The 27,061-nt window shown below is 38.9% G+C and overlaps 1 protein-coding gene across 5 annotated transcripts in view; it reads right to left on the reverse strand.

The window, feature by feature from the left end:
* The window catches only part of Pibf1 (progesterone immunomodulatory binding factor 1), a 191,505-nt gene that overhangs the window by 133,199 nt on the left and 31,245 nt on the right, over positions 1-27,061 (reverse strand). For all 5 annotated transcript variants that reach the window (XM_052732598.1, XM_052732599.1, XM_052732602.1 and 2 more), the window contains exons 6-10: positions 22,589-22,722; positions 19,433-19,541; positions 18,995-19,176; positions 15,480-15,605; positions 5,017-5,115 (exon numbers count right to left, since the gene is read on the reverse strand). In XM_052732598.1, coding sequence (XP_052588558.1) covers positions 5,017-5,115; positions 15,480-15,605; positions 18,995-19,176; positions 19,433-19,541; positions 22,589-22,722 — 650 coding nt within the window. The remainder of the gene's footprint in view (positions 1-5,016; positions 5,116-15,479; positions 15,606-18,994; positions 19,177-19,432; positions 19,542-22,588; positions 22,723-27,061) is intronic.

Genomic DNA, 27,061 nt, shown 5'->3' on the forward strand with positions numbered 1-27,061 from the left:
ACATCCTCCTCTTGTGAAACTTGGGAGTCGTTTCCACATCAACAGTTGGGTCTGTTTGTTTGTGAGACAGTTCAATTTGTGGTCCCAGGCTGGCCTCAAACTCACAAGCTTGCTTCTGTCTTCCAAGTGTTGGACTGCAGGCATGCCTGGCTCTACTGGCTTTTGAACCAGTTCACTAAGATGTGAACGCGTCCCTCTTAGCACCTACTTTCCCACACACTCTAGTATCTCTACTAGGAAAACGGCACCAAGAACTCTACCATTATCAGAGACATAGTGGGGTGGGGGCTGAAAACGTTCACATTAGTAGTCCTTTGAAAATACTTTCAGGCAAACGAGATGTTCAAAACACAAAATTCTCCTGCCACCCTCTCAAACATGCATTACTTTTACTTTTTGAGACAGTATCTTTTGTCCCTCATGTGGGCCTCAAACTTGCGATGTAGCTGAGGATAGCCTTGACTCTTCTTCATCCTGCCTCTACTTTGAAAGTGCTAGGATTATAGGAGTATGCCATCATGTCCAGCCAGGAAATATTTTTTCCCCTTTGTTTCTTTTGAGACAGGGTTTCTCTGTGTAGCCTGGCTGTCCTTAGAACTCACTCTGTAGACCAGGTTGACCTCAAACTCCCAGAAATCCGCTTGCCTCTGCCTCCCGAGTGCTGGGATTAAAGGTGTGCACGACCACTGCTTGGCTTTTCTTCCTTTTTATCTATTCTTCTCTCATACATTACATGCCGACTACAGTTTCCCTCCCCCAGATCCACTCCTCCTCCTTTCCCTTGAGAAAAGGGCAGGCCTCCCAAGGATAGCAACCACACATGGCATATCACACATAGGCATAAACCCTCATATCAAGGCTGCACAAGAACATATTTTTAAAACAAGATAAACTATAGCTGAAAATATTTACAATGTAAATTAATTTTAAATTGCATACTTATATTGTAGCTTCAAATCCAGGCTCTGTAGAGAGTTTCCATCTTTTCTAGTGCTCCACTGACTGACTTTTAAAGTTTCTTGTTGGTGGGTGGAACCCTTGGAGTCTACAGAGATTCAAAGCAACAGGCCAGGTTCTCAAGTGTTGCATACTTGATACTTAGTTTTAGAAACTTTATTGTGCTAGAAATTGGGACATACATAGGTCTTTTATATACCTAAGAAAAGTCCTTTTCTTTGTAGGAAATTAAAGTCTTCAAGTAAAAAGCCTTTTTCATTCATGGTTGAAAAAGGCATACGGCTTCCTTATGCTTTTTTTTTTTTTTTATATAATGACATGGGTTGTTTAATCATAAATTGAGGTATTTGATGAAACCTCATATAAAAAGAAAGGATACTAATTATACATGACAGGAACATGTTGCATGCTGGATTCAGCAAAGCCACACTCATTGTAAAGATCAAAAACCATTGTTTATTCTCATTTTGAAAAAAAGGAAGCCAGAATTACATATCTGGGCATTAAAAAGCCAATCTCCAAAGAATGAAGATTTGTGTTTTACTACACATACTAACATAACATTCCCAAAATATGCCTGGAGTATGCCTTATTGGTGAAGTGTCCATGTGGCATACCCAAGGTCCTAGGTTCAACGCCTCAGAATTACAAAATAAGAAATAAAAAGTATGCCAAAGTACATTAGGTCAAGCATCTGGGAATCTACACTGAAAGCTTTCACTAAATTAAGTATATATATAATATACTTAATATTATATATATAATATAATATTATATATATTATACACACACACATATATATAATATACATGTATTAATGTACTATTGCTGTACTAGGATGAAGTCCAAGGCCTCACACTGAATACAAACTCAAGCACTTGCTTCATTCCCACTTAAATGCCAGCATTCATGGTGATGTGGACATAGATGGCAGTATCTTTTCAAGTCATAGTCCTAACTTTTATGGTTTTTTGGAAGAAACAAAAAAAAAGAAAGAAAAGTGAATGTGAACATCCTCAAAATAATATGGTCAAATGAGTGAATTCATCATTCTTTTTACGTGGTAACTTAACCAATGTAGCATTCTTTTCTTTTCTTTTTTTTTTCGAGACAGGGTTTCTCTGTGTAGTTTTGGTGCCTGTCCTGGATCTCGCTCTGTAGACCAGGCTGGCCTCGAACTCACAGAGCTCTGCCTGCCTCTGCCTCCCGAGTGCTGGGGTTAAAGGCGTGCACCACCACTGCCTGGCTTCCGTGTATCTTTCTTATAAGCAACTGTCACAGATAACAAAAGGATTAAAAAAAGGACTTCATGTATGAATATTACATAAAGCATTTAATAAAAAATAGTACATTTAAGATTTTTCAAATGGGAACTTCACATTCCTCAAGACACCCATCTGAAGCCTCAATCCGGACACACACACTCTGCCCAGAGCCCTGCTAGCTTGTCTCAGTATCTTATTGGGAGAGAAGCATCTGGTCAAGTACAGCACCTCGAAAAGCCCCATTGGAAAGCGTTTCTTTACTTTTAATTAATGACATTTGTCCAGAAATCTCCATTTTGCTGCTTCAGATTCTTTCAGGTATAAAAACCAGTTTTCACACATGAACCATTTAAATATCTGTGGACAGTTTTAATTTACCACTAAAAGGTATCTTTGAATTTTCCTAGTTTGGGTCATTTTTCTCCTGAAGGTTTCCTGGTGTCAAGCTCAGGATTCTGAAGGGCAGATCATCACAAAACTACTCTCCATCTGACACTATCCTCTCCAGCTATTTTCGTATATCATCTAAACCCAGAAGTCAAGTCTAACTTGGGTTTTCTGGACATAAGCCCATGTTCTTATATGTATTCCTATTAAATTCACTCAGCTTACCAATAATCAATAAATCAAAACATCTACTAGATTCACATTCTGTAGTTCAATTTCTATTACTCTTCTCTGCTTTATATCAATTTTTCAGTGTGAGGTTTTGTTTGTTTGTTTGTATGATTTTCTAGGCCTGTAGATCCAACTTAGGGTCTTTCAAATGCTCTGCAATGCTGGTCCACTAAACTATATCCATGGCCCAAATTTTGGTTGCTCATATTGCTTAAATTACAAATTAGAAGCCAGGCAGGGTGGTGGGTCCCCGTAGTCACAGCTACTTGGGAGGCTGAGGCAGGAGGATCATTTAGGGCTAAGACTTTAAGGCCAGTCTGGATAACAGTAAGACCTGAACTTTTAAAAAAATAATTACAAATTAATCTATAGGACATCATTGTGGCAGAAAGTTTTCCTGTGTCCCACCCGGTCCTGAAGCCACTCAGACCCAAGTAAACACACAGAGGCTTATATTAATTAAAACTGCATGGCCATGGCTTAAGCCTTTTGCTAGCTAGCTCTTACATCTTAACTTAACCCATAAGTATTAATTTATATATTGCCACATGTTCTGTGGCTTTTCCTGCATCCCATTACATGTTGCTCCTTGGGCGGCTCGCTGGCATCTCTCCCTGCCTTCTTCCTGTCTCTCTCTTTGAATTTCCTGCCTGCCTCTAAGCTGCCTTGCCTTAGGTCAAACAGCTCTATTTATGAGCCAATCAGAGCAACATATATTCACAGCGTACAAAAAGACATTCCCCCATCACTTCATTTATCAATAAAAGAAACATTGAGCTTAATTTCAAAGGCTTATTGCTTTGTGAAAGGCATATGTGAACTTTCTGTACTATTTCATCAACTCTTCTATCTAAAATTATTTCAAAATAAAAAGTTGCAGAAAGAAAAAAATTGTTCCTTATTCCACATGTAGTCAAATTATTTAAAATTGAGAGCATCTCAGTGAAGTGATAATGTTTTTGCTTTTTCTTTTCTTTTCCTTTTTTTTTAAATATTTATTTATTATGTATATAGTGTTCTGCTTGCATGTATGCCTGCAGGCCAGAAGAGGGCACCAGATCTCATTACAGATGGTTGTGAGCCACCATGTGGTTGCAGGAAATTGAACTCAGGACCTCTGGAAGAGCAGCCATCTCTTCAGCCTGTGATGATGTTTTAACTTCATGCTTACAATTGATTTCCTTTTCATTGGCCTAATAAAAATATCTGTGCAGTAACTGAAGACAAAACATTCTCTCCTGCCTTCCCTACAAAAACTAGAAGATAGAGATTTTGACAAATGGTTCGGGAGTGTACAACGGTATAACCACTTTGGAGTGAGTTTCACAGAATTCTCTACACTAAAATGTTATTTATACCTTAATGACTGGCAATACCACTCCTAGGTATCTACCGAAGAGAAACACATGTGCTCACACATATATACACAAAACTGGTGCTCACATATACACATACCCAAAACATGTGCTCACACATACACATACCCAAAACATGTGCTCACACATACATATACAAAATACTTGATTAAGAACGTTCACAGTAGCTTGACTTTGGTAGCTGCCACTGAAAACAACCCCATTCTTTCTTTTATCAACAGGAAAATACATCAACAAACTGGTATATTCAGACATATAAATAAGCAATGATCAATATCAAAATGGATAGAACAGAAATGCTGAGTCAAGGAAACTAGAGCCAGAGAGTAGCTAATGTGTGCCACTGTTGCCGTTTTGTTTAAGAACACGGCTGACGACAGTGGTAGAAGTCAAGGCTGCTCTCTAGAAGGGCAGCAGATAAGATGGACTCAAAGGGTCAAGGGAACTCTCTGGAGTAACTTACCTGTTCTAGAGCATGGTTTCCATATATGTTAACAATTACATAAAAATATGCATTTCAATTATATTGCAATGGAAATGAAAATCATAGTTCTATTAAACGCATACACACACACACACACACACACACACACACACACACACACACACACACTCCCCACACTGGGTGTTTGAGACAAGAGGCAGTCCAGGCTGGCTTCCAATTTCCAGCCATCTTCCTGCCTCAGTGCTGGAGCTATAGGCATGCTCTACTATAGCTGGCTTGAAAACACATTTTTCTAAGAGGAAAACGCAATGGGAACAAGCACTGAAGAATTCTAGCATTTCCATTTCCTTCTTACCTGTCAAGGAGCTGCTCATGCTTTTCTAGAGCATCCTTTTCTGCTGTCACTGCTCGGTTCTTTTCAGCAAGAGCGTTATCTCTGGCTTCTCGGAGATTTCTAAAATTCAAACATGCATCTCGGTTATTTTAAATGCATAAGTATCTATCTTTTAAAGGTTCACAGATTTGTTTCCAGTGTGTAGATGACTATCTTAAGGACTTCCTAGAGGCTAGTGATGCCGAGTGTACATTACATGAAGCTGCCTGGCTGGGACAATATTCTGACAGTAGGCAGTAACACAGGTGCAAACACAACTGCCCCCATGTTTGAATACTTTCCTCATAGCTTTTCCCTCATGGGTTGAAGGGCAGGCTAAACACTGTGAATATGCTTATCACATTTTAACCTTACCATAATCCAGTGAGGCAGGTGTCATATCCACAAGCACATTGAGGTTGAGGACAGTTACTAATACTTTATGCAATACTTTAAGTAAAAGATGTATGAGCAGAAGTCACAGGAATCAACGTAAGAAGGAAGTCTGAGACACTGGCAAAGGACAGCTGAAATATCGGGTCCTAGAACCTTAGTTGTGCAAGAAGGCAAGTTAACACAGAAAGGCTAATGAATTAGGACAAGGGAGAAAGGACAGAGGACCCAAAGAATGCCACACAGATTACAGACTAGAGATTGCTACTGGAGAACAGTGCTCTAGAGACAGAGTGGCATGCTCCCACCCAGTGCTAACCCGGCCTGGCCCTGTTCAGCTCCTCAGAGCACGTGAGACGGGCTGTAGTCAGGGTGGTATAGCCTCCCACAAAAAAGCATTTTCTGCGGCAGAATTTTAGTTGGCCATAAGTCAGGGTGTCTCCATTAGAATGGCTGGATGGAGTAAAGCTGAGATGATGGACAATGCATGGCTTAAGCACTGTGAGTCCACAATATTACACAAGTCATCCACTTATGACGACAGCAGGAATCGAAACTGTTGAAAAGGTTCCCCTTAGTGACAGCCAGGGAGAATACTCCAGTGGGAGAAGGAACAACGCTGAGTACTTAGGAGATAATACAGCCAGGCACGAACTTCTTAGAACCAATTTTCCTTATGTCTTAATACAGATGAAACCTGGGGTCAAGAAAAATACCAACTAAGCTTCTTCCAGATAGTCACTTAACTTTAAAAAAACATTCTACTTCCTTAATAGAGTTATAATATAGAGAAATATAGGGCATAATACAAGTGATTTGCTCACATAACGTCTACAAACCCTTATGATGCATTTGCAGTACACTGAAGTATAGCGCGTTTGTACAAATGGCCTTGGGACACAGTCTGAAAAGGATCAAACTTTGCATCAGGTAATATCTACTCTGAAGCCCGGGCTTCTTACATCACATCACAGAATGACTCGTAAAGAGCTGGGCTGGATGCTAGAAGTTGGTTTATCATTAATAGAAATGAAAATTCAATGGTTTGAATACATCTATGTGATACACACTGGATAGAAATGCCTAGTGATCACACTTGCGGTCCCTACACTCAGCGCAGCCTTTCTGCACAGTGATTCAGTAACAATTTTTTTTTTAAAGATTTATTTATTTATTATGTATACGCTCTTCTTCCTGCAGGCCAGAAGAGGGCGCCAGATCTCATTACAGATGGTTGTGAACCACCATGTGGTTGCTGGGAATTGAACTCAGGACATCTGGAAGAGCAGCCAGTGCTCTTAACCTCTGAGCCATCTCTCCAGCCCCCGATTCAGTAACAATTTAAAATTTAATAAAACATGCCAATCACTACAGAGTGATTCATCAGCCAAAGTTAAGAGCCACATATAAAATAGTTTTAAAAATCATAAAGGTCATTTTTGTCAAAAAATAGTGTGAATAATTTTTTATGTTATTCTCTAAATAGAACTGCTTTCTTAAATAGCTATTACAAAATATTTTTTGATGTCATCATGATTGACAACCATCTGACTTTAAAAACTATTCTATTATTAACTATACAAAACACGAAAAATAAATTTTAGAACACAATTCTCTAAGTATCTTAAATATTTATATATTTTTATTCTAAGATGCCCTACATATTTTAGCCAGTAAGTCACAAATTAGTTCCAATTTTCCTTTCTAAAAATGGCCTCATTATTTCAAAATGTGATTTAGTAGTGGAATGTGAGGTAGGTTACATTTGCGATACTCGTTAAAGACAAGTGCTTAGCTAGTAGATGGAGGAGTCTCACTCCTAGCCATACTTCCTTCCTAGTCACGATGAGTATCAGAAATAAAGCCAAGCCACAGAGAATCAAGTAAGAAGAGGTATTAGTAGAGAATAATAGTATACTTGGCCATAGACAGTCTGCAACATCCAGCTAGACGAAATTCCAGGGCCCTTGGAAGAGGGGAGAATTATTCTTAACTGTGGTAAGGGACAGAGAATGAAGGGGATGTTTTTCTAAAAAGCGGCAGACACATGAGAAACGGTCAAGGACAAATAGCTAAGACAATTCTGAAAGAGAAGACCAAAGCGAATAGGAGGAGTTCTAGAAGCCCAGGGCTTCACCGTTAGTATTTCTGCTATGTGTCTGCATAAGATTTCCCTGTCCATTTGTTCTTCCTCAGCTGTCATACCTTCCATAGCTCGTCTACAGCTGACATACCTCCTTTAAGATTTACCAGTTGACATAATTCAAATTAAGTCTGAGAGAGAGCTAAACTGACTAGATTCTTCCACTGACAACAGCATTACAGTAAGCATACAGTGTTCACCATACATCAGGGCTGTTCATATCTTTACTTTATATTGAGAAACTGTTGTGCTAGGATGTGAAACGTCTTCATAAACTCCTGTGTTTGAACACTTGGTCCCTAGATGGTTGTACTGTTTGGGAAGGTTGTGGAACCTTTAGGAGGTAGAGCCTTGCTGCAGGAAGTGGGTCACTGGGGGCAGGTCTTGAGGTTTTATGGCTGGCCCCACTTCCTGTTTGCTCTGCTTCCTGATGCAGATCCTCAGTGATCAGCAGGTCTCTTGCTCTTGCTGCCATGCTCTGGTAGTTTGAATTAGAATGGTCACCATGGGCTCCTCAGTATGAATACTTGATCCTCAGTTGGTGGAACTGTTTGGGAAGGATTAGGAGGTGTGGCCTTATTGGAAGGGGTGTGTCACTGGGGGCAGGCTGTGAGGTTTCAGAAGGCCCACATATTTCTAGTTAGCTATCTCTGCTTTCTACTTGCAGATCAAGATATAAGTTCTCAGCTACCACTCCAGGACCATGTCTGCTGCTATGCTCCTTGCCATGATGGTCATGGACTCTGACCCTCAGAAACTTTAAGTCCCATGGAAATTCTTCATCTATCAGTTGCTTTTGTCATGGCATCTTATCACAGCAACTGAAAAGTGAGTACAGTGCATGTCTCCTGCCTCCAGTTATATCGTCTCCCCACAACGAAATGATCCCTTTGAACTGTAAGCCAGAACACATCCTCCCTGAAATTGCTTCTTGTCAGGTGTTTGGTCACAATGAATGAGAAAAGTAACTAAAACAGAACTTGTCACAACAATGCTATCAATCATAGGTTGTATCATCTCCATTTTAAAAATACGTTTCAAGACTCAAATACGAAGACTCAGGTCAAGGTTACATCCTAAGGTACATTGTGGAGCCCGTGTATCAATCTAGTCTCTATCCTGCCTTTCTCAGGTCTCTTTTCTTCCACAGACATTTCTTCCTTGGGATACTTAGACATTATGAGATTTGTATTATATGACCACACCACAGTACAAACAGATGCCAACTCAGAATTATCCTTAAAAGGATTGTGAACATATTATGGATTTGTTTCTATGGGCCACAGTATACATGTTCTTTTAAAATTAGACTGGTTTGACAAAACACCAGATGCACTCCAACCCTGATACAGATAAAACAATAACTTCCACATAATTAATGAATAATCCATTTCCAAATGGTAAATACATTAGAAGATGTAATAAATATAATTATAGAACAAATAGCAGGAATTCAAATGTTCATCAAAAGAGAAACTTGAAAAACTAACAGAGACTCTCTATAGCATGTATAAACTAATGGGACTGAGATTTTAAAAATCCAAACCGAATGTAATAAAATATAACTAGAGTAACACTGAAATATGTCAGGAGCCGCCCAACTGGCCAAACTTCAGGAGCTTGGTTCCTGAACATCCTCTACTGGATCCACCCCACCAAACCCAGCCTGAGCATACTCAAACCCCAGGATGCTAAAATCTTGAATATAAAATGGCATACACTTTACAAATGATTTACAACAAGCACCCCCTGTGTACTTTAGATTACTCAGAAGGCCCAATATAATGTAACACTACATGAGTTGTACTGTACTGCTTAAGAAATTATGACAAGGAAAAGTGTCTACATCTTTAGTACAAACACAATCTGTTTCCAAGTAGTTTTGATCTGCAGTTGATTAAATCAGGAGATAGGGAACCCACAGATAGGGTGAAATTAACTACCTTTAAAACAATTGCATAAAAAAAAACCATTTTTATACAGCTAAGATTTCACCACCAAACTGTTTTTCATGATTCTTTCACATTGTTGCCTACTAACTTCTCCTAGGTAAACAGATACAATTTTCTTATCTGCTTCAGATTAGTTTTGAAAGGTACATTGAAAGGAAGGATGGAGAAAGGAAAAAAATAATAATAATTAGGATAGAGAAACTTGCATAAACCAGAAGTTGCTTGAATAAAATAGGAGATAAAAATAAATCATAATGTTCAATGAAAATCTCTTAAAAGTTAAATTTTCCAGGGGGCAGTAGCACATGCCTTTAATCCCAGTACTCAGGAGGCAGAGGCAGGGGAATCTCTGTGAGTTCAAGACCAGTCTGGTCTACAAAGACTTCCAGGACAGCCAGAACTGTTATACACAGAAACCCTGTCTTGAAAAAACAAAACAAAAACCCCAACAACAATAACAACAACAACAAAAAGCCCAAAATTTAAGTTCCTAATAATTTATCTATACATCAAGGGTATAATATCATAACAAAATGGGCATGTTTAACATGTACTATAAAGTCACTTGTGTAGTAGACAATTGAATACAGGTAAGTGTATCCAAAAATTTTTCACAACTGAAGCTTAGAAACTCAACAAAAAATGTGCAAACACATTACTGAATAGGCTGGAATATATTTCCTCATTTCTAGAAGATAAAATTCCTTAGTATCAACAGGCTGGATCTAAATTTATGTCTGAATACGGTACAAAAAAATGTTAGAAAACTTGGAAATCTCTAGGCTAGGACTGGCCTATAATTTACAATTCTACCTTGGCCTCTTGAGTTCTAGAATTAGAGGAATTCTGTACCTAGCAGGAATTCTTATTTAATAAATTTTCCTTTTTTTGTTTTGTTTTGTTTTTTGAGACAGGGTTTCTCTATGTAACAGATCTGGCTGTCCGGCAACTCACTTTGTAGACCAGAGTGGCTTCGAATTCACAGAGATCCACCTGTCTCTACTTCCAGAATGCTAGGATTAAAGGCGCGTACCACCACAGCCTGGCTTCATAAATTATCTTAAGGAAAACTATGTATTTTAGAGAACAAACATTTTAAGATCACTGTTGACTAAAAATGCTATAATTTCCTATTCTTCTATTACAATTAGTTCTATGGTTTGAATGTTTGTCCCCTCCAAAAGTCATGTTCAAATTGAATTAGTGCTGACCAGTAATAAGAAGAGAGACTTAGAGATGAGCAGGCTCTAAGGGGAAGCCTTTCTGAGTGGAACTGATGCCGTTAAGACAGGTAAGTCTGCCTGTCTCTTGCTCTCTTACGTGTGCTCTGGCCTTCTGCCATGTGAGGATGGAGGAAATAGGCCCTTGCCAAATACTAGCACCTTGATACTGAACTTCCCAGCTTGCAGAGCAATAAGATAATAAATTCCTGTTCATTACAAATTATCTAGTCTCCAGTATTCTGTTATAGTAGGAAAAATAGGCTAAGTCAGCCAGTGTTCACATGGACTTTTTTCATTTCCGGCCGTTTATATGAACTCAAAAGTAGGTAACTATCCAATCCACATCAAATTGAACACAGACAAGGGAAGTCCATATGCATGAGAAATTTACAAAACAAAACTCTCAGTTAAGCTCCATCAAGATGCTGAGGTTTAAAAAGTGGCAGCAGTTACTATAAAAATGACACTGAATAAATAGGGTGGGTGATCAGCTAAGAAACTTCTGTGGCATCCTCTAGACTCAGCCTGATCAGTTAGAAAGGTCTGTGCAGGCTTTACTATAACAACCTAGTCCTATCCTACTTCCTCAGCACCACAGCCCCTAGAACCATGTACAAAGCATGGACATGTAAACTCCTGTGCAACCGGAACTGACAGTCTTATGTGGGACAGCCTACACACCCAAAGTACTTAAGTATTAATGATGCCAAGAAGCACCCAGAGGAACTACTCCGAGGAGTACGGGGTAATAACAAAAGAGAGCTTTGACAAAACCCATCTACAGCTACTTCACAAGATACCAAGTTACCTGCAAACCACCTACTTTCACAAAAATCTAGTTGAAAAGACCAAAAAAGAAGAAGAAAAAGTCAAATCTTTCCATAAGGAGATTATCTGCTAAGATAGGAATGAGAGGTTTATTAGCTGGAGCACTAATGAGGACACTCACTTTTAAAATGTGGAATGGCACCTCTGTAATCTAGCTCCAAGTTCATCTGCTGGGATGGATTCAATAGATTCACCTGACCCCCATAAGCAAATCCAAATTCAAGATTTAAAGCTGTTTAGTATCACTAACATTCTATGGAAATTTCATGTTTGTCACTGGGCTTCTCAAGTACTTCTGGGAGACAGTACATTGTGATCTCGATAGCACTGACAGGGAAGGAAATAAAATTACCAAAGCGATCCCACACTAATGACTACACTTAAAAGCATTTTTCCATCTCCTTTGTGCTCCTCTGCACTTCCTTTCAAACAACTGTGAAGCTGTTGACTTTCCAGATTCTGTGCTGCAGCAGGAAGAGCCTAATGAATGCTTCGAACAAATTCATACCCCGTATCACCACAGTGCTGTGTTTGGGAGAGCATTTCACATTAAAGGTAGCTTTGTGTTCTGGAGAAATTCAACCACCTGAGTTTATCTCCCCTTTACTACCTCTCAGAACTGCTTAGGGAACAAATAAATAGCCACGTGTAGACCCTCTACATTTTATAATAGTGGACTTTAAGGTAATAATTTCATGCTATCAGCTAGCCTTTTTAATAATAATAATTTTATTCAAATTGCCATATAAATAAAATGATTTTTATTACAATAGAAAAATGGTATAAAAATAACTATTTACATACATATCATATATTTTATAACTTATAATGCACTTTTCACATGTACTATCTAATTTAGACCTCATGGGTCACTCTCTGAAGCATTACTATTAGCTCATTTTTATAAAAGAGGAAACTAAACTCAGGGATATGAAGTGGCTCCTTCACCCCACTAGCAAGTGCTGTAAGTGGTAGAGACAAGATTTTAGACGTTTTGCTCAAAATCTCTTACAATATGGAATATTCTTTTTTTTTTTTTTTTTCAAGAAAGGGCTTGGGTATAGATGCTCTGGCTAGCTGGGAACCTGTGATGCTCCTATCTCTGCCTCTTGAGTATTGGTATTGCAGTGTGCACCTTGCTTTAGAAAAATGTCATTTCTAAACTCTCAAGAGGGACCATAGCTTTCACATAGACCTACTAAGGAAGTTATTTACATAAGAATTCTTGACACTGACCTGAGTTTCCCTTATTCTGTCTCCCAACTTGCAAGGTATTTCTCTACTCTTAGCCTCTTAACTCTCTTCTAAAAGTGCTTATTAGGGAAAGGTAAGGTAACTATAAACATGCAAGTGTAGTTGCTACATTTTAGCTCATAATGTTAACAGCATACTGATAAAACATACAGGACAACATTATGTACCTAACTTCAAAGCAAAGTTAACTCACAGATTCAAAACAAAAGGAAGTATGTAAATATTTTCCAAATTTTGTTTTTTATACCTTTCTTTTACCCATCTATTTATAAGATTTCCACAGCACTCTCTATTTATTTTATCTTGTGAAGAACTGACAGGGACAGCAGTTATAATTACATTTCAGTTTTGCCATAATGAAGATCCAGTCACATAAATACAGGGCCGATTACTGGGAAGTAAACACAAAAGCAAGCTTGTACAACTGGCTACTGAAGTGTCCCTGTGCGGCAACGGGACTGGGCTGCAGTTTGGCGCCATCTGGTGGCAACTATCACAGGGTTAATATCTATGGATCAATCTAAAACCCTCTGGTTGAATGGAGCACCTAGGTCCAGTCCCATCAACTTTCTGGTTAGGTGGTATGATGGTTAGTTTTAATTGTCGACTTGACAATGCCTAGAACCACTTGGGAAGAGTCTCTAGGAGCCGCTGTCTAGATCAGGTTGGCCAGTGTGGCAGATTGTCCTGACTGCCTTCATTGATGTGGTAACCTTGTCAGAAAGGGAGGCACCACTCTTAGTTTAGGGTGCTGAACTATTTAAGGGTGGAGAAAGAAGGCTGAGCACTAAAAGTGCATATCTTTATTCTCTTTGTGCTCTTAACTCTGGATGTGAGTAGTTGCTTATGGTGCTTGCTTTGACTTCCCAACATGATGGACTTGTGAGCAGAAATGAAGCTTGAATGGATGGCATCCACTTTATTGTGAACGTGGGTCCAGAATAGCCCTGGGGATAAGCAAAGTTGCCTCCATCTTTCCTTCTTCGAGAAATGACCATTGCCTATTTTCCTACACAACTTTGCCATCCTACTTTTACTATTTTAGAGAGGTGATGTTGTTTGTTCTTATTTTGTTTTTAGATGAAAAATCAGGAAACAGTCACAATGATTACATAGCAAAGTATCTGTAGTAATGTGGATTGTTTAGGCATAATCATGTACTGCTATGGGATGTTCTGTATGTTAAATGTGTTGCTCTGATTGGTTAATAAATAAAACACTGTTGACCAGTAGCTAGGCAGGAAGTATAGGTGGGACAAGCAGAGAAGAGAATTCTGGGAACAGGAAGGCTGAGTCAGAGAGACACTGCCAGGCGCTGCCATGAAAAGCGAGATGTAAGGTACCAGTAAGCCACAAGCCACGTGACAACTTATAGACTAGTAGATATGGGTTAATTTAAGATATAAGAACAGCTAGCTAGAAGCCTGCCATGGCCATACAGTTTATAAGTAACATAAGCATCTGTATGTTTATTTTATAAGTGGGCTATGGGACTGCCGGGGCTTGGCGGGACCTGAAGATAAAAACTCAAGCTACAATGTACTGTATTGTAAAATGATAACATCATTTTTAAGATTAGATGAACAAAAACCTACAAAATGTGTAACAGAAATGAAGTGAGCCAGAAAATGAAATAGGACTTATTTATAAAAAGAAATATTATCTATGCCACAGTTCTCATGTACAGACTGTTCTCTTGATGAGGTGGGACACTTGAATTCACTACTCTGTTTGTATGTCCCACAGATACTTCCAATGGAACTAAATTTATCATGTGTTTCTATTAAAGCCTTATGTGTTTCTAATGCTTTCACAACTCTAATTTGCATTCTCAGTTTCTTCTTACCCCTTAACCCACCAGGTCTTGCTGAGTCCATCCTAAACACTGTGCCAATCTGGGCTGGGGGATACTTTGGTTGGTAGTGTTTGTCTTGGAAGCAGGAGCACATCAGCAAAAGGAGGGAGGGAGGAAGTGAAGGAGGGAGGAGGGGGCAGGGTAGAAGGCAGGAAGTCTTTCAAGAGTCACAGTAACTGCAAAATTAATATATGACAACAATTGCCACTGAAATAAGTAGATTTACTCTTCTTTTTAATTATTAATTAATTAATTTTACATCCTGACCACAACCTACCCCCCCCCATCACTCTTCTAATGCCACCAATTACTAGAGGAACCTAGCACACAACCATTCAAAAGTAACTGCATGAATAAAACTATTCTTCAATGTTATCTAATAGAACATCTTTCAGGACCAGTGATTAAATGTATATTACTATTCCAGTTTTTACAAAGATCCATGAGAAATGCTTGGTAGAACTACTGCTGTCTTAGTACCTTCTAAATGTTCTCTTACTCTTGTCTTTGGTCTGAACTAAGGTAACAGGAAACAGACACATTATCCAGTAAAAAGACCTACAGTAGAATAAGCTCTACTGTAATTAGTTATCAAAGATTACAGAACTTAACATTCTCATTTGTATTTACAACTATTAAAAAAGACATCTCAGATTTTCATTTTCATGCCAATGAATTGGCATTTCATTTCAGTAAAATTCTTACAATCTCCAAACAAAGAAAAATATAACTTGCTCAGTCACGTTCTCTCTCTCTCTCTCTCTCTCTCTCTCTCTCTCTCTCTCTCTCTCTCTCACCTGTTTTCTCGTTCATACATTTCCCTAGAGGCATTTCGAAGCTGATCGATTTCCAGATTAGTTTTCAGTTTGATTTGTTCCAGTTCATCATGTAGTTTATTCTCATATTCCGTTTTATAATGGTCTCTGCGAAGACAAAAAGAATAGTCATGAAAAAGTAGACCATTGTTCTCCAGGAAAGAGTTCATTATTTTATATGGAGCATGCATTTAGAGTATGCTTAGAAAACCCAGGCTCTGGACACATCACTGCTGCTCCATAGGCGTCATTAATTACTAAGATAGATATCAGTAATCCTGCTGGGTGCGCATCTTCAATGTCATTTCAATGCACAGGGCCGAGGCCTGAAGACTGATGCACATAGATGTTGCATGTTGAGACAAAGAATAAAAATGTAATACCCAGATCATTCTGACTTTAGAAAACATTTCCTTTTCTACACAGCAAACAGAGCCACACATGAATTTTCTTTTTTTGAAAGGTAAAGTCCAAGTGTTACATGGGGCACTAGTAGCAAGCACAGCACAAACCCATCAAAATAAACAGGCTGGGGAAAGTCAGAAATGCTGAACTGTGAAAGGCAAAATTTTAACTTGAAAAGTTTTTACTTTCTTCTTATGTGATGGATGTTCTGCCTGCATATATGTGCACCATGTGCATGCAGTACTCACAAAGGCCAGAAAATGGTGTCAGATCCCTGGAGACTGGCCTTACAGACATAATGTGGTGCTGGAAACTGAACCCAGCTTCTCTGGAAGAGCAGCCAGCGCTCGCTCTGTAGCAGGCTTTTTCTTTCTGGCCACCAACCATCTCCCAAATCAGGACACAGAGATTTCTTTTTAGTTATGAATGCTCAGCCTTATCTTAGCTCATTTCTGGCTGGCTCTTTTAACTTAAATTAACCCGTTTCCCTTCATCTACCTTTCTCCTTCAGGCTTTTTACCTCCTTTCTTTCTGCATATCTTACTTTCACTGCTTCTTGTGTCTGGCTTCTGACCCTGGGCCTCTCCCTCTTTTTCTCCCTCATTCTCTTCTTCTTTTCTCCATCTTTTTGAGCCTAAATTTCTCCTATTTATTCCCTCTGCCCGCCAGCCCCGCCTATCCTTTCTCTGCCGAGCTATTGACCATTCAGCTCTTTATTAGAGCAATCAGTGCCTTAGGCAGGCAAGGTGAAACAAATGGAACACATCTTTACATCATTAAACAAATGCAGCATAAACAAATGTAACACATCTTTACCTAGTTAAAATAATATTCCACAACAGTGCCCTTAACTGCTGAGCCATCGCTCCCTCACCAAATTTTAACTTTTTTAGTTTTTGGCATGCTGATGAATATAAAAAGCCCAAGGATTTTGAAGGCTATTAGTATAAAAAAAACTCTACAGTATATACATATTTAGTAGAAGAGAGAAGGTAGACTTGAGATGCAGGGAGCCTGAACCTAAGACCCGTGATTTGAAAACATATGATAAGTACCTTCTCATTCTTCTTTCATATTTCATCAGGAAAATCCCAAGTATGCTTAGACTTTCTTCAAAACGGTATTTCTATAGATGCTTTCAGACTTTCCAAAACTACTAATAAGAAATCTTAGCCACAGGGTCACAGAACATTTTTCTTTGAAGTTCTTAGAACTAAACCCAGGGCTTTGTGTTTGTTAAGAAGTACTCAACCACTGAATTATTCTTTCCACCCAGCAATAGGACATTAAAAATATTGTTGAACAAATAAGTTATGGGCTGTCAGTGGGACTCAGCAGGTAAAGGTACTTACTATACAAGGCACACGACCTGAGTTCTGTCCCTAGAACTCACAATAGAAGGACAGACGGACTCCTGAAAGTTGTCCTCTAACTGCCACAAGGCCAACAGCGTCTGCACACACACACTAATAAGTTTAAAAAACTGAAAGAAAAGAAATTATACACACATATCCTCCCGAAAAGAAATGGGCTTATCTTTTTAACAAATGCTGGTGGGAAACTGGATTTTCACAGGTAGAGTGAAACCAGGCTCTTATCTAATGGCACAGAAAGCAACTGAAGATTGATAAAGATTTAATGTAAGGCACAGAACTTTGAAACTACTACAGGAAAATATGGTGAAAATGCTTCTAAATATAGACATAGGCCATGATTTCTGAAAAGAGCTCCAATAATCCAGAAAATAAAAAGAACTGACAAACAGGATCATATGCAATTAAAAAGCTCCTACACAGCAAAGGAAACAATTAACTGTAAAAAGAAAGCCCACCAAGTAGATGAATTTGTCATCTATACAATTGATGGGGAATTAATATCTAGAATCTGTAAAAAAAAAAAAAAAAAAAAAAAAAAAAAAACTATACAAATTAAAGAAAAAAATCCAAGCAATGATTCAACCTAGCAGTTTTCAAAAGAAGTACAAGTGGCCAATAAATATATGAAAGATACTCAACCACCCTGGCCATCAGGGAATTGTAAATTAAAACTGTATCAAGATTCTACCTCTTTCCAGTCATGAAAAACCAAGAGACAAAAATCCTAGCAAGAATTGTGGGTGGGAGTTGAGTAGACAAGGAACACTTACGTAGGTGTGGTAGTGTAAATTAATGCAGCCACTGTGGGAATCAGTCTAGAATTCCCTCAAGAAACTGAAAGGAACACCCCCATCTGATCCAGCTATACCACTCTGGATTCTAAGACAGCATACTACATACACAGCTGTACATCTGTAGTTATTCTGACACTATTCCCAGTGATCAAGATATGGACTCAGCCTATGCATCCATCAATAGGTGAATGGATAAAGAAAATGAGATGGGCCAATGAGATGACTCAGCGGGTAAAAGTGCTTGTTGTGCAAGCTTGATCTGCACCCTAGATCCCAGAGAAGAGAACTGACTCCTCAGAGTTGTCCTCAAACCCCCTCCACACATGCCCTGTGCTACAGGCATACCACCCACCCCACACCCCACACACACACACAATAATAAAATAAAGAAAGAGTGGTATATTTGTATATATATTTTGGTCATTGAAAATAAGAGAGAATGAAATTATAGCATTTGCAGTAAACTGTGTAAAACTGGAGATCACATTAAGTGAAAAAAGCCAGATTCAAAAAACAAACCCTTTCGTGTTTCCTCACATGTAGAATCTATGTTAAGGAACTATGTATAAGGGGTGAAGTAAAAGTGGGGATACTTGGAACGAGTGGGAGAAGAGACATGAGAGTGGTGAATGGGAAGTGGTGAATATGAACACAGTACAAAATGTACACATAGGAAATTATAAGCCCATGATTTTTATATTAATAAATATATGATAATTAATTTTTTTAACTAAAAGAAGGAAAATAGGCCTTTGTGGTGACTGGAAAATATCTATAAAAGGTCAACTAGAAAAGAAAACTTAGAAAGGAGACAAAATGAAAAGGACCTGTAGACCTCAAACCGCTCACGTTCCCACAAACGAACTCTCACTCACCCAGAGTGCTCATTTACATGTATTACAAGGAAAGTAACGAGTCTTGCCTGGATGACACGTATTTTTCATACATGTCTTCTCTAGCCTTTTTGGTCTCTTCCAGCTGCACTTGCAGCCTTTCCAGGCGGTCCTCTTCGTGGGCACAGCGGACACTGAGCTCCATGTTTTGGCGATTGAGGTACTCCTTATCCTTCTGCAGGAGGGTGACTGTCTGCTGCAAGGTGGTGACCTATGGAAATTCAGAGACACGCCCAGAGTGAGGTGTTACTTCCCAAGGTTGGCTTCCACTGTGTGGATCACAGAAACACTCTCCTTTAAAAAGTGAAAAACTTAGCCTTCTTTATGCAAAACTGCCTGCTAAGTTTTCCTCTCTTCCCGGTAACTACATAAAAAGGAGAAAAACGGTGATTTCTCCCATAATTTTACCCTGGGCTATTTGTCAGTTAATGTATAATAATCATGAGTGAGTCAACTTGGGAGCTTACCTCTTTTGATAATTCACTTCTTTCTTTAGCCTGAGCGATGTGAGAGGCTTCAAGTATTTCATGTTTTCTTCTAACCTCGAGTACTTCCTGTTCAAGAGCATCACGCTCACTATGAAAATAAAATCAAATACACATGTAAATACAGAAACCTCTTTCACAGTTGAAAGGGGCTGAGTGGCAAGAAGCTGACCAGAACAGTGGGGCTTTTGTGTGTCTACTTTTCAAATTCTGAAGGTTCAAGACCATGTTCAGGTCAGTAACAATGCACATTTAGAGTTAGTGTTACATACATGCGTAAACTACACTAAGCCGTAAAGGTCACAGTTCTTTCTAAGGTTCAATTTTATTCTTCCTCACTATCATTTAGGTTTTGGTTGGTGCTGTTGTCGTTTCAGACATGGTCTCACTCAGTTCACACTAGCCAACAACTCATAGCAATCCTCCTGTCTTAGTTTTCCCATGCTGTGACTACAAGCATGAGCCATCTCACAGGGCTCCACTCTTACCTTCAAGTTAAAGCTTTTAAACAGTTAAAAAAAAAAAAGAAAGAAATGAAATATAGCTTCAGGCTTTATTAGGGTCAAAAATCCATCATAATTTTTAACTGGTACTGCACAGCAACACACAGGCAGGCTTTCAGGGCACTGTTTCCTTCACACAGTGCTTACGATTAAGCCAGGTATTTTAAGTTTCTCCTTCGGACTAGCTCTCTCCCAGAACAGCAAAACTACGAACGGGCCAAACCCCTCAACGGGCATCTTTAAAACTGAGCAGAGCAATACTTTTGCTCCGAACTCCTCTTCCCTAGTCACAACAGCCTCGGGACTTTACTCCACGGACTCCTGGACTGCCACAGGAGAATTGTTTTCTTTTCCCTTGTTTTTCAATATGCCACGTAGATGAAAGATACATCCTATTCTCTGACAGATTTTACCCGAGGCTGCAGATTCCATTGATGATTCAGAATAAAATGATTAATGAGGCTATAAAGCAGCCATCCTGACATACTCATATGTTTATTAGTTGAAATGGTACTGTTCAGATCTTCTTTCCTCATTTAGTGTTAGCACGCCCTTGTAGGTTCGTATTCTATCAATGGCTTATAACTCATAATTGTCAGTATTTATTTTTATACCCAGGTATACTATATTGTATTTAGTTGCCTGGAGGTGCTTCAGTTTCTACTGTGGTGTTAACTGGAACTGCAAGTATCAATATAATTTCGTCCAGTGTGTCACGTTCTTCTGGCTTCCCTCTCTCCTGTCCTTGCCAAGGAATAATAGCTGATATAGCAATGATCACAGCCCAAATACTAATTTTGAAATACCACTTCCTGTTACTAGAAATCAGAGCTCTTTAGAGAAAGGGTCAAGGAAACATGATGTTATGCCAGAAGCTGTAGAACTGTTGAAACAAAAGTGACTCCAATGTAAGTTAATGGTTTTAACTGCCACATAGAATTTTACGTAGAAATAAATCTGTTATTCAGAAGCCCTTGAATTCTAGAGATAATGTAATATCTATATGTCTATATATTTGTGAGAACTTATCAAGGGGCATATCCCCCAGGCTACCTTATATTTTCATGGCTTGTCCTTCTCTTTTTATTCTGTGTAGTGCTGGTGGCCGAACCCGGGGTCACAGTGATCTCCCAGTGAGCTACATAGAGTACCAGGCTTGGTATTTGAACCAGGACTTTTGTGAGAGCCCACACTGCACTCAAGAACTCATCATCTCCCTACTTCAGCCTCTCAAAGGCCGGCTGGGATTACACGTCTGTTGCCACCATACATGGCTTGTCTACAATTTGTTTTTAACTTATTCACGAACCCAAGGTTTAGTTGAAACCCTCCCCCCACCCCCGTTTTTTTACTGTCCTATTTTTAACATACAGAAGTGATTATACTTTTTAATCAGGTTATATTTTTCTTTCTAGTTTTTTATTATAAAAAATAGAAACATTAAAAAATAGAGACACTATAATGAATATCCATGATTCTATTATGCAGCCTTGATAATTATCAACTACACTTGTTTCATTTACTGATGAATGAATCAGGGAGCTGTGGATTATTCTGATGATTATAATTTTTCTCATTTTATTTACCATTTCTGTAGATATAGAGAGGAAAATATGAAATCAAAATATCAATTGTAAGTATCATCTTACCATCTGAAATTACTTCATTTTAAAATGCTTCTTAGGGAATAAGTTGGAGGGAAAAGGAGGTTCAGTGGGAGTGGGAGGGAGACAACAAGGGTGGTAAGGGGTGAATATGATCAAAATATGTTTTTTATCTATATATATATATGTGTGTATATATGAAAATATCATAACAAAACCCATTATTATGTATTATTAATTATGCTAATAAAAAGTTAATAAAAATAAAATATTTCTTTCAAAATTCAGCTTTATTCAGGAGTTCACTGACTATAGCTCTCATAAATTTCAAGATCAGATAATTACCATATTAGAGAATAATGATAAATACTATTACATACCACACACCAGTCAAGGTGGGAATGGAAGCACTAATATATTGGCTAAATCTCTGTAAATTCACTTAAAACATTCTAATATTCATTGACTGACTGCTGAACTTCAAGAATTCTAGCTGAAGCAGATATACTAAATGAACAAGTAAGATAAATCCACTCTATCTGCAAAGATACAGTACTAACATACTCTAAACTGTTGACAATTGTCCTTTGGTTGATCTTTTCTTGTTGTTTTGTTTTTTGAGACACAGTGTCTCTGTGTAGTGCTGGCTATGCTTGACCTGGACCAGGCTGGCCTTGGACTCAGAGATCTGCCTGCTTTTGTCTTCTAAGTGATGGCTGTGTGCACCACAGCCACCTGATCTCCTTTGGTTAATCTTACACTTAAATTGACATTACATGAAATTCATCAAATAACACTTAGTGAGTATTCACACAAAGCATTTTACAGGGGTCCCATTTCTCTTACATCTGAAAGGGTGGTGGCAACTTCTCCACAAACTAAAAAGCACCAGTAGAAAACCACAGCTGATGCCCACCACGCTGCATATTTTCACACACTGAAGGAGGAAGTGGAGAAACGACTATGTGGGGGTACAAATTCGGGTGACTGCGGAGAACACTAACAGCGACAATCCCCATGGCCACCTTTACCTCTTGACTTTGTCGTAGTTCTCTTGACGGTAGTCACCTTGCTGAACTAACTGTTTGGTGTCTGCCAATTCCAAGGCTAAGCGCTGACATCGAATCTGAAGTTCAGAGTTACCTTTTCTATCCTCCTCATATGTCTAGAAGTCAAGGGAAGAATTACTCATTTCAAAATGAACATAGGAGACCAAATTTTGTATTGAATTCTTCTATATGCTATGAAATGACCTTATAATTAAACTAAAACATATTCACATTATTTATAATAGTTAGTTACTCAAAGACAGGTCATCTTGAATTCACAAGATTATTTGTAAATTAAATCCAAAACTATTAAATTACTTCTATGAACTGGTTTGGGCTAGATACTGTACATACAAAGATGAGTAAGACAGTTTATTCCCTGTTGAAAACATAAGATACATAAAACACTGAAACAGCAGCCTCCAAATTTCTATCAAGAGCTGGTTGAAAGACATAATTGTGGGAAACCTGCAAACAGTGTTTTGCTTTGGTTGAACATCATGGCCAGGATCCTACACTGGGGTTCTTTGTGAGAATGGAATGCTACTGAGCTCATTATAGGATTTAGCTGAGGATGCTGTGTTACTTCCCAGGGATCATCCTGTACATCAATTAAATACCTATATCCTAAAAGAAGATTCAGTTCTGCCAAAGAACGCTTCATCTCTAAACACCATTAATCATATCACTGTCTTGGGAGAGGGTGTAGTTCTGTGATTAGGTAGGTAGGTTCCAGATTTTAGTTTTTAGAAGTGAGTAACTTAAAGTATGACATTTGTCTAAACATCAGTGTTTACCTCATGGAATTCTTGTAAAGATTATATCAAACAATACATGTAAAGTGCTTACAAAATTCACAACACATAATGAGTGTTCATTAACTATACATTAATATGTTTATACTACTTCCTCTTGGCTTTGACTTCCTGAAGGATCACAGACATATCTGTAGTTTAATAACTGCAAAGACTATGACATAATCCAGAGGAGTATAAACATGAGGAATACAACCATTTAAAGGATGGGCAAAAGATAAGACGTCCAAGAAATCTAAAGGAATATCAAAGAAACAAAGGGTCCGCAGATGTGAGTCAGAAACAACAGGAAACGGCACTCTAAGGGGATGAAGCAGCAAACAGTATTGAGCTCCTGAGGGACAAAGCAGCAAAATTCTTGAAGGATTCAATGGTAGGGACAGAAGACAGAGAAGTGGAGACTGAAACAAACATATCTGAGTACTTACTATGGCCTTGCTTTGTGATTTTTTTTTGTTTTTTTGAGACAAGATCTCATTACATAGTCCTGATTAGCCTGGAATATACTATGTAAACCAGACTAGCCTCTGCTTCCCTACTGCTGGGATCAAAGACATGAGCCGCCACCACCACCACCACCATTATTATTATTATTATTATTATTATTATTATTATTATTATTATTATTATTTTAAGACAAGGTCTCATGTATATCCTTTCACTGGCAATGAACTCACTATTTAGCTAAGGGTGAGCCTAAACTTCTGATGCTCCTGAATCCACTTGGATTAGAAGGCATTTACCATGATGCTAGGAACTGAACCCAGAGCTTCCTGCATACAAGGCCAGTATTCTACCAACTGAGCTATAGCCCCATCTCATTTTGTGGTATTTTATATACAACAAGGTAGTCTTTTTCTTTTTCTTTAGTGGGTACACAAATGTATCAAAAAGCATTTACTACAGCCCACAGTCTATCCCTTACTATGTTTCATGATGTTGTATTACACACTTGGTTGCTGTCCTGGCTAGTTTTTATGCAACTTGACTCAAATTGGAGTCATCTGAGAGGAGAGAACCTCAGTTGAGAAAATGGCTACATAAGGTTGGGTTGTAGGCAAGCCTCTAGGACATTTTCTTAGTGATTGATGAGGAAGGTCCAGTCCATTTTGGGTGGTGTCATCCCTGGGCTGGTTGTCCTGGGTTCTATAGGAAAGCAGGCTGAGCAAGCCATGGAGAGCAAGCCAGTAAGCAGTACCCTTCCATGGCCTCTGCATCAGCTCCTGCCTCCAGGTTTCTGCCCTGGGTGAGTTCCTGTCCTGACTTCCTTCAATGATGAACAGTAATGTGGAAGCATAAGCAAAATTAACCCTTTCCCTCCCCAACTTTGGTCATCCTGTTTCATCATCACAGCAATAGTAACCCTGACTATTCCTAGACAGTCCCTAAAGGTATGCATTTTCTACTCTTTATGGGCCTCTTCCCAATAAAACCAGTAAAAACAAACAAATCAGAATGGGTACAGGTATGTGTTTATAGGCTTCCTGACAGAGAACTGTAAGAATTTTCATCTGAGGATTTCCATTTTCTTTGTGAAATGAAGCACCCAGTGATCTGCTAAAAATGAGAACTGAAAAGTTGGAGATATGTAGACAGGGAGGAACAGCTTCCAAGGAAAATGAAAGGACTAGAAAAAAACAGAGCATAAAGGTGCTCCACGGGAGGCTGCTAACAAAGAATTTGAAGTGCTTATTGCTGCTAATGTGATTTTCCTCCAGTAATGCTCAGTTAGACAAACAAAGCTGAGGTGCCTCAGGCTAGTTTGATAAAAAGAAAATTAAAATTAAAGGTCATCAACAAGAGAGAGGTTGAAAACGAATAGCGTAGTGAAGAGGAAGAACACACATTTCAGGAATGATTAAATCATATGCATTGGAAATTTTGTTACGATTACATGCACACAACTGAGAACCGTGGGTGAGTGTTCAGATGATGCACACATGCAAAGCAGCACACAACTGAGAACTGGGGGTGAGTGTTCAGATGATGCACACAGGCAAAGCAGCACACAAGTGAGAACCGTGGGTGAGTGTTCAGACGATGCACACAGGCAAAGCAGCACACAACTGAGAACTGGGGGTGAGTGTTCAGATGATGCACACAGGCAAAGAAAGAAGCAGGTACTACTGGGAAGGTGGAAGTAAAAAAAAAAAAAAAGTCTATGGACCTTGAGCTAGGGGTGCAGCTCAGGAAAACAGCACATGCCCAGCACATGCAAAGCCCTAGTTTCTACCCACAACACTGAAAATGATCTAAAACAAAAACACAGTGGGAAGGGAGATAAAAGCATAAATGTCTGGACAGTCACATCTGAATGTGACTCTCAAACATGTGATGTACAGACACCTGTCATGGAGAAGAATTTGCATACGTGTATACACACACACACACACACACACACACACACACATTATTTGTTTTCAGGATAAATGCCACATGAACAAACATAGCCAGAAGTTCAGTGTAGAAACACATACTTCATATCAAGAATTTCTTAAGACTTTTCAAGTAAAAAATGTCCCCTTATATCTATGCAGAGGAGGAGGCAGAAAGATTTGTCAGAGTCAGAGGTGATGGATGACTCTAACCAAATAGTCTCTTCCAGACACAACAGGACATTTGCACATATGGAGTCACAGAGACTGCGCGTCACGCACAGGGCCTGACCAGGTTCAAGCCAGATGGGGTCCCAGCACTGAGATGGGGAGGTGGGCTCTCATCCCTAACCAAGAAGCTATCTGCAATTAATACCCACTGGAAAAGGAAATTAGAGTTTTATTCCAATGAAGTCTCACTGGGTCTATTAACCACACTTCAGGGCAGGCTCCATGCCTGGGAGTAGATGACCAACAAAAATAAACTCAATAGTATTTTTGTAGACTTTTTGTCTCATTTTGCCTCTTTGGGCATTTTTTTTTTAATATTTTGGTCTTTTGCTTATTTTGAGGTCCATTTTTGTGGGATTTGGTGTATGTGTTTCTTGTTTTGTTTTTTTGTTGTTGACTTTTTAAGGGGGCGACAAAGTTGGATGGCTAGGCAGTTGGGGAGAATCTGGGAGGAATTGAGGAGGAGAAAAAAATGAAGAATATAATGTATGAAATTTTTTTTAATATAGAAAGTTTAAAAAAATCTCCCCTTAAAGTTGTAATTTATGTGCTGTGGGGTAGGGATCTGCTTTGTTACTCTGAGAACCACAGGGAAGGGCTGGCTATGTTGGTACAGTTCGTGAGCCCAGGACTTGTGAGGCTGAGGCAGCTGGACTTCAAGGTTCAGATCGGCCTGGGTGATACGGGCAGACCTCATTTCCATATTAAACGAAGATTAATGCATAGCGCTGGAAAACGGAAAATAGTGTATTGTCTCAAAAATGAACCAAACTTTACGGCTGTAGAATTTTGTGGACAAGGCAAAAAAAAAAAAAAGAAGGCACTGGACTATTTTGTATCCTCTACTTCTTTTTTTTTTTTTTTTTTTTTTTTTTTTTTTTTTTTTTTTTTTTTTGTTTTTCGAGACAGGGTTTCTCTGTGTAGCTTTGCGCCTTTCCTGGAACTCACTTGGTAGTCCAGGCTGGCCTCGAACTCACAGAGATCCGCCTGGCTCTGCCTCCCGAGTGCTGGGATTAAAGGCGTGCGCCACCACC

This window comes from Peromyscus californicus, unplaced genomic scaffold (genome assembly GCF_007827085.1).
Source record: "Peromyscus californicus insignis strain IS unplaced genomic scaffold, ASM782708v3 Scaffold_12__1_contigs__length_115047231, whole genome shotgun sequence".
Lineage (NCBI taxonomy): Eukaryota > Metazoa > Chordata > Mammalia > Rodentia > Cricetidae > Peromyscus > Peromyscus californicus.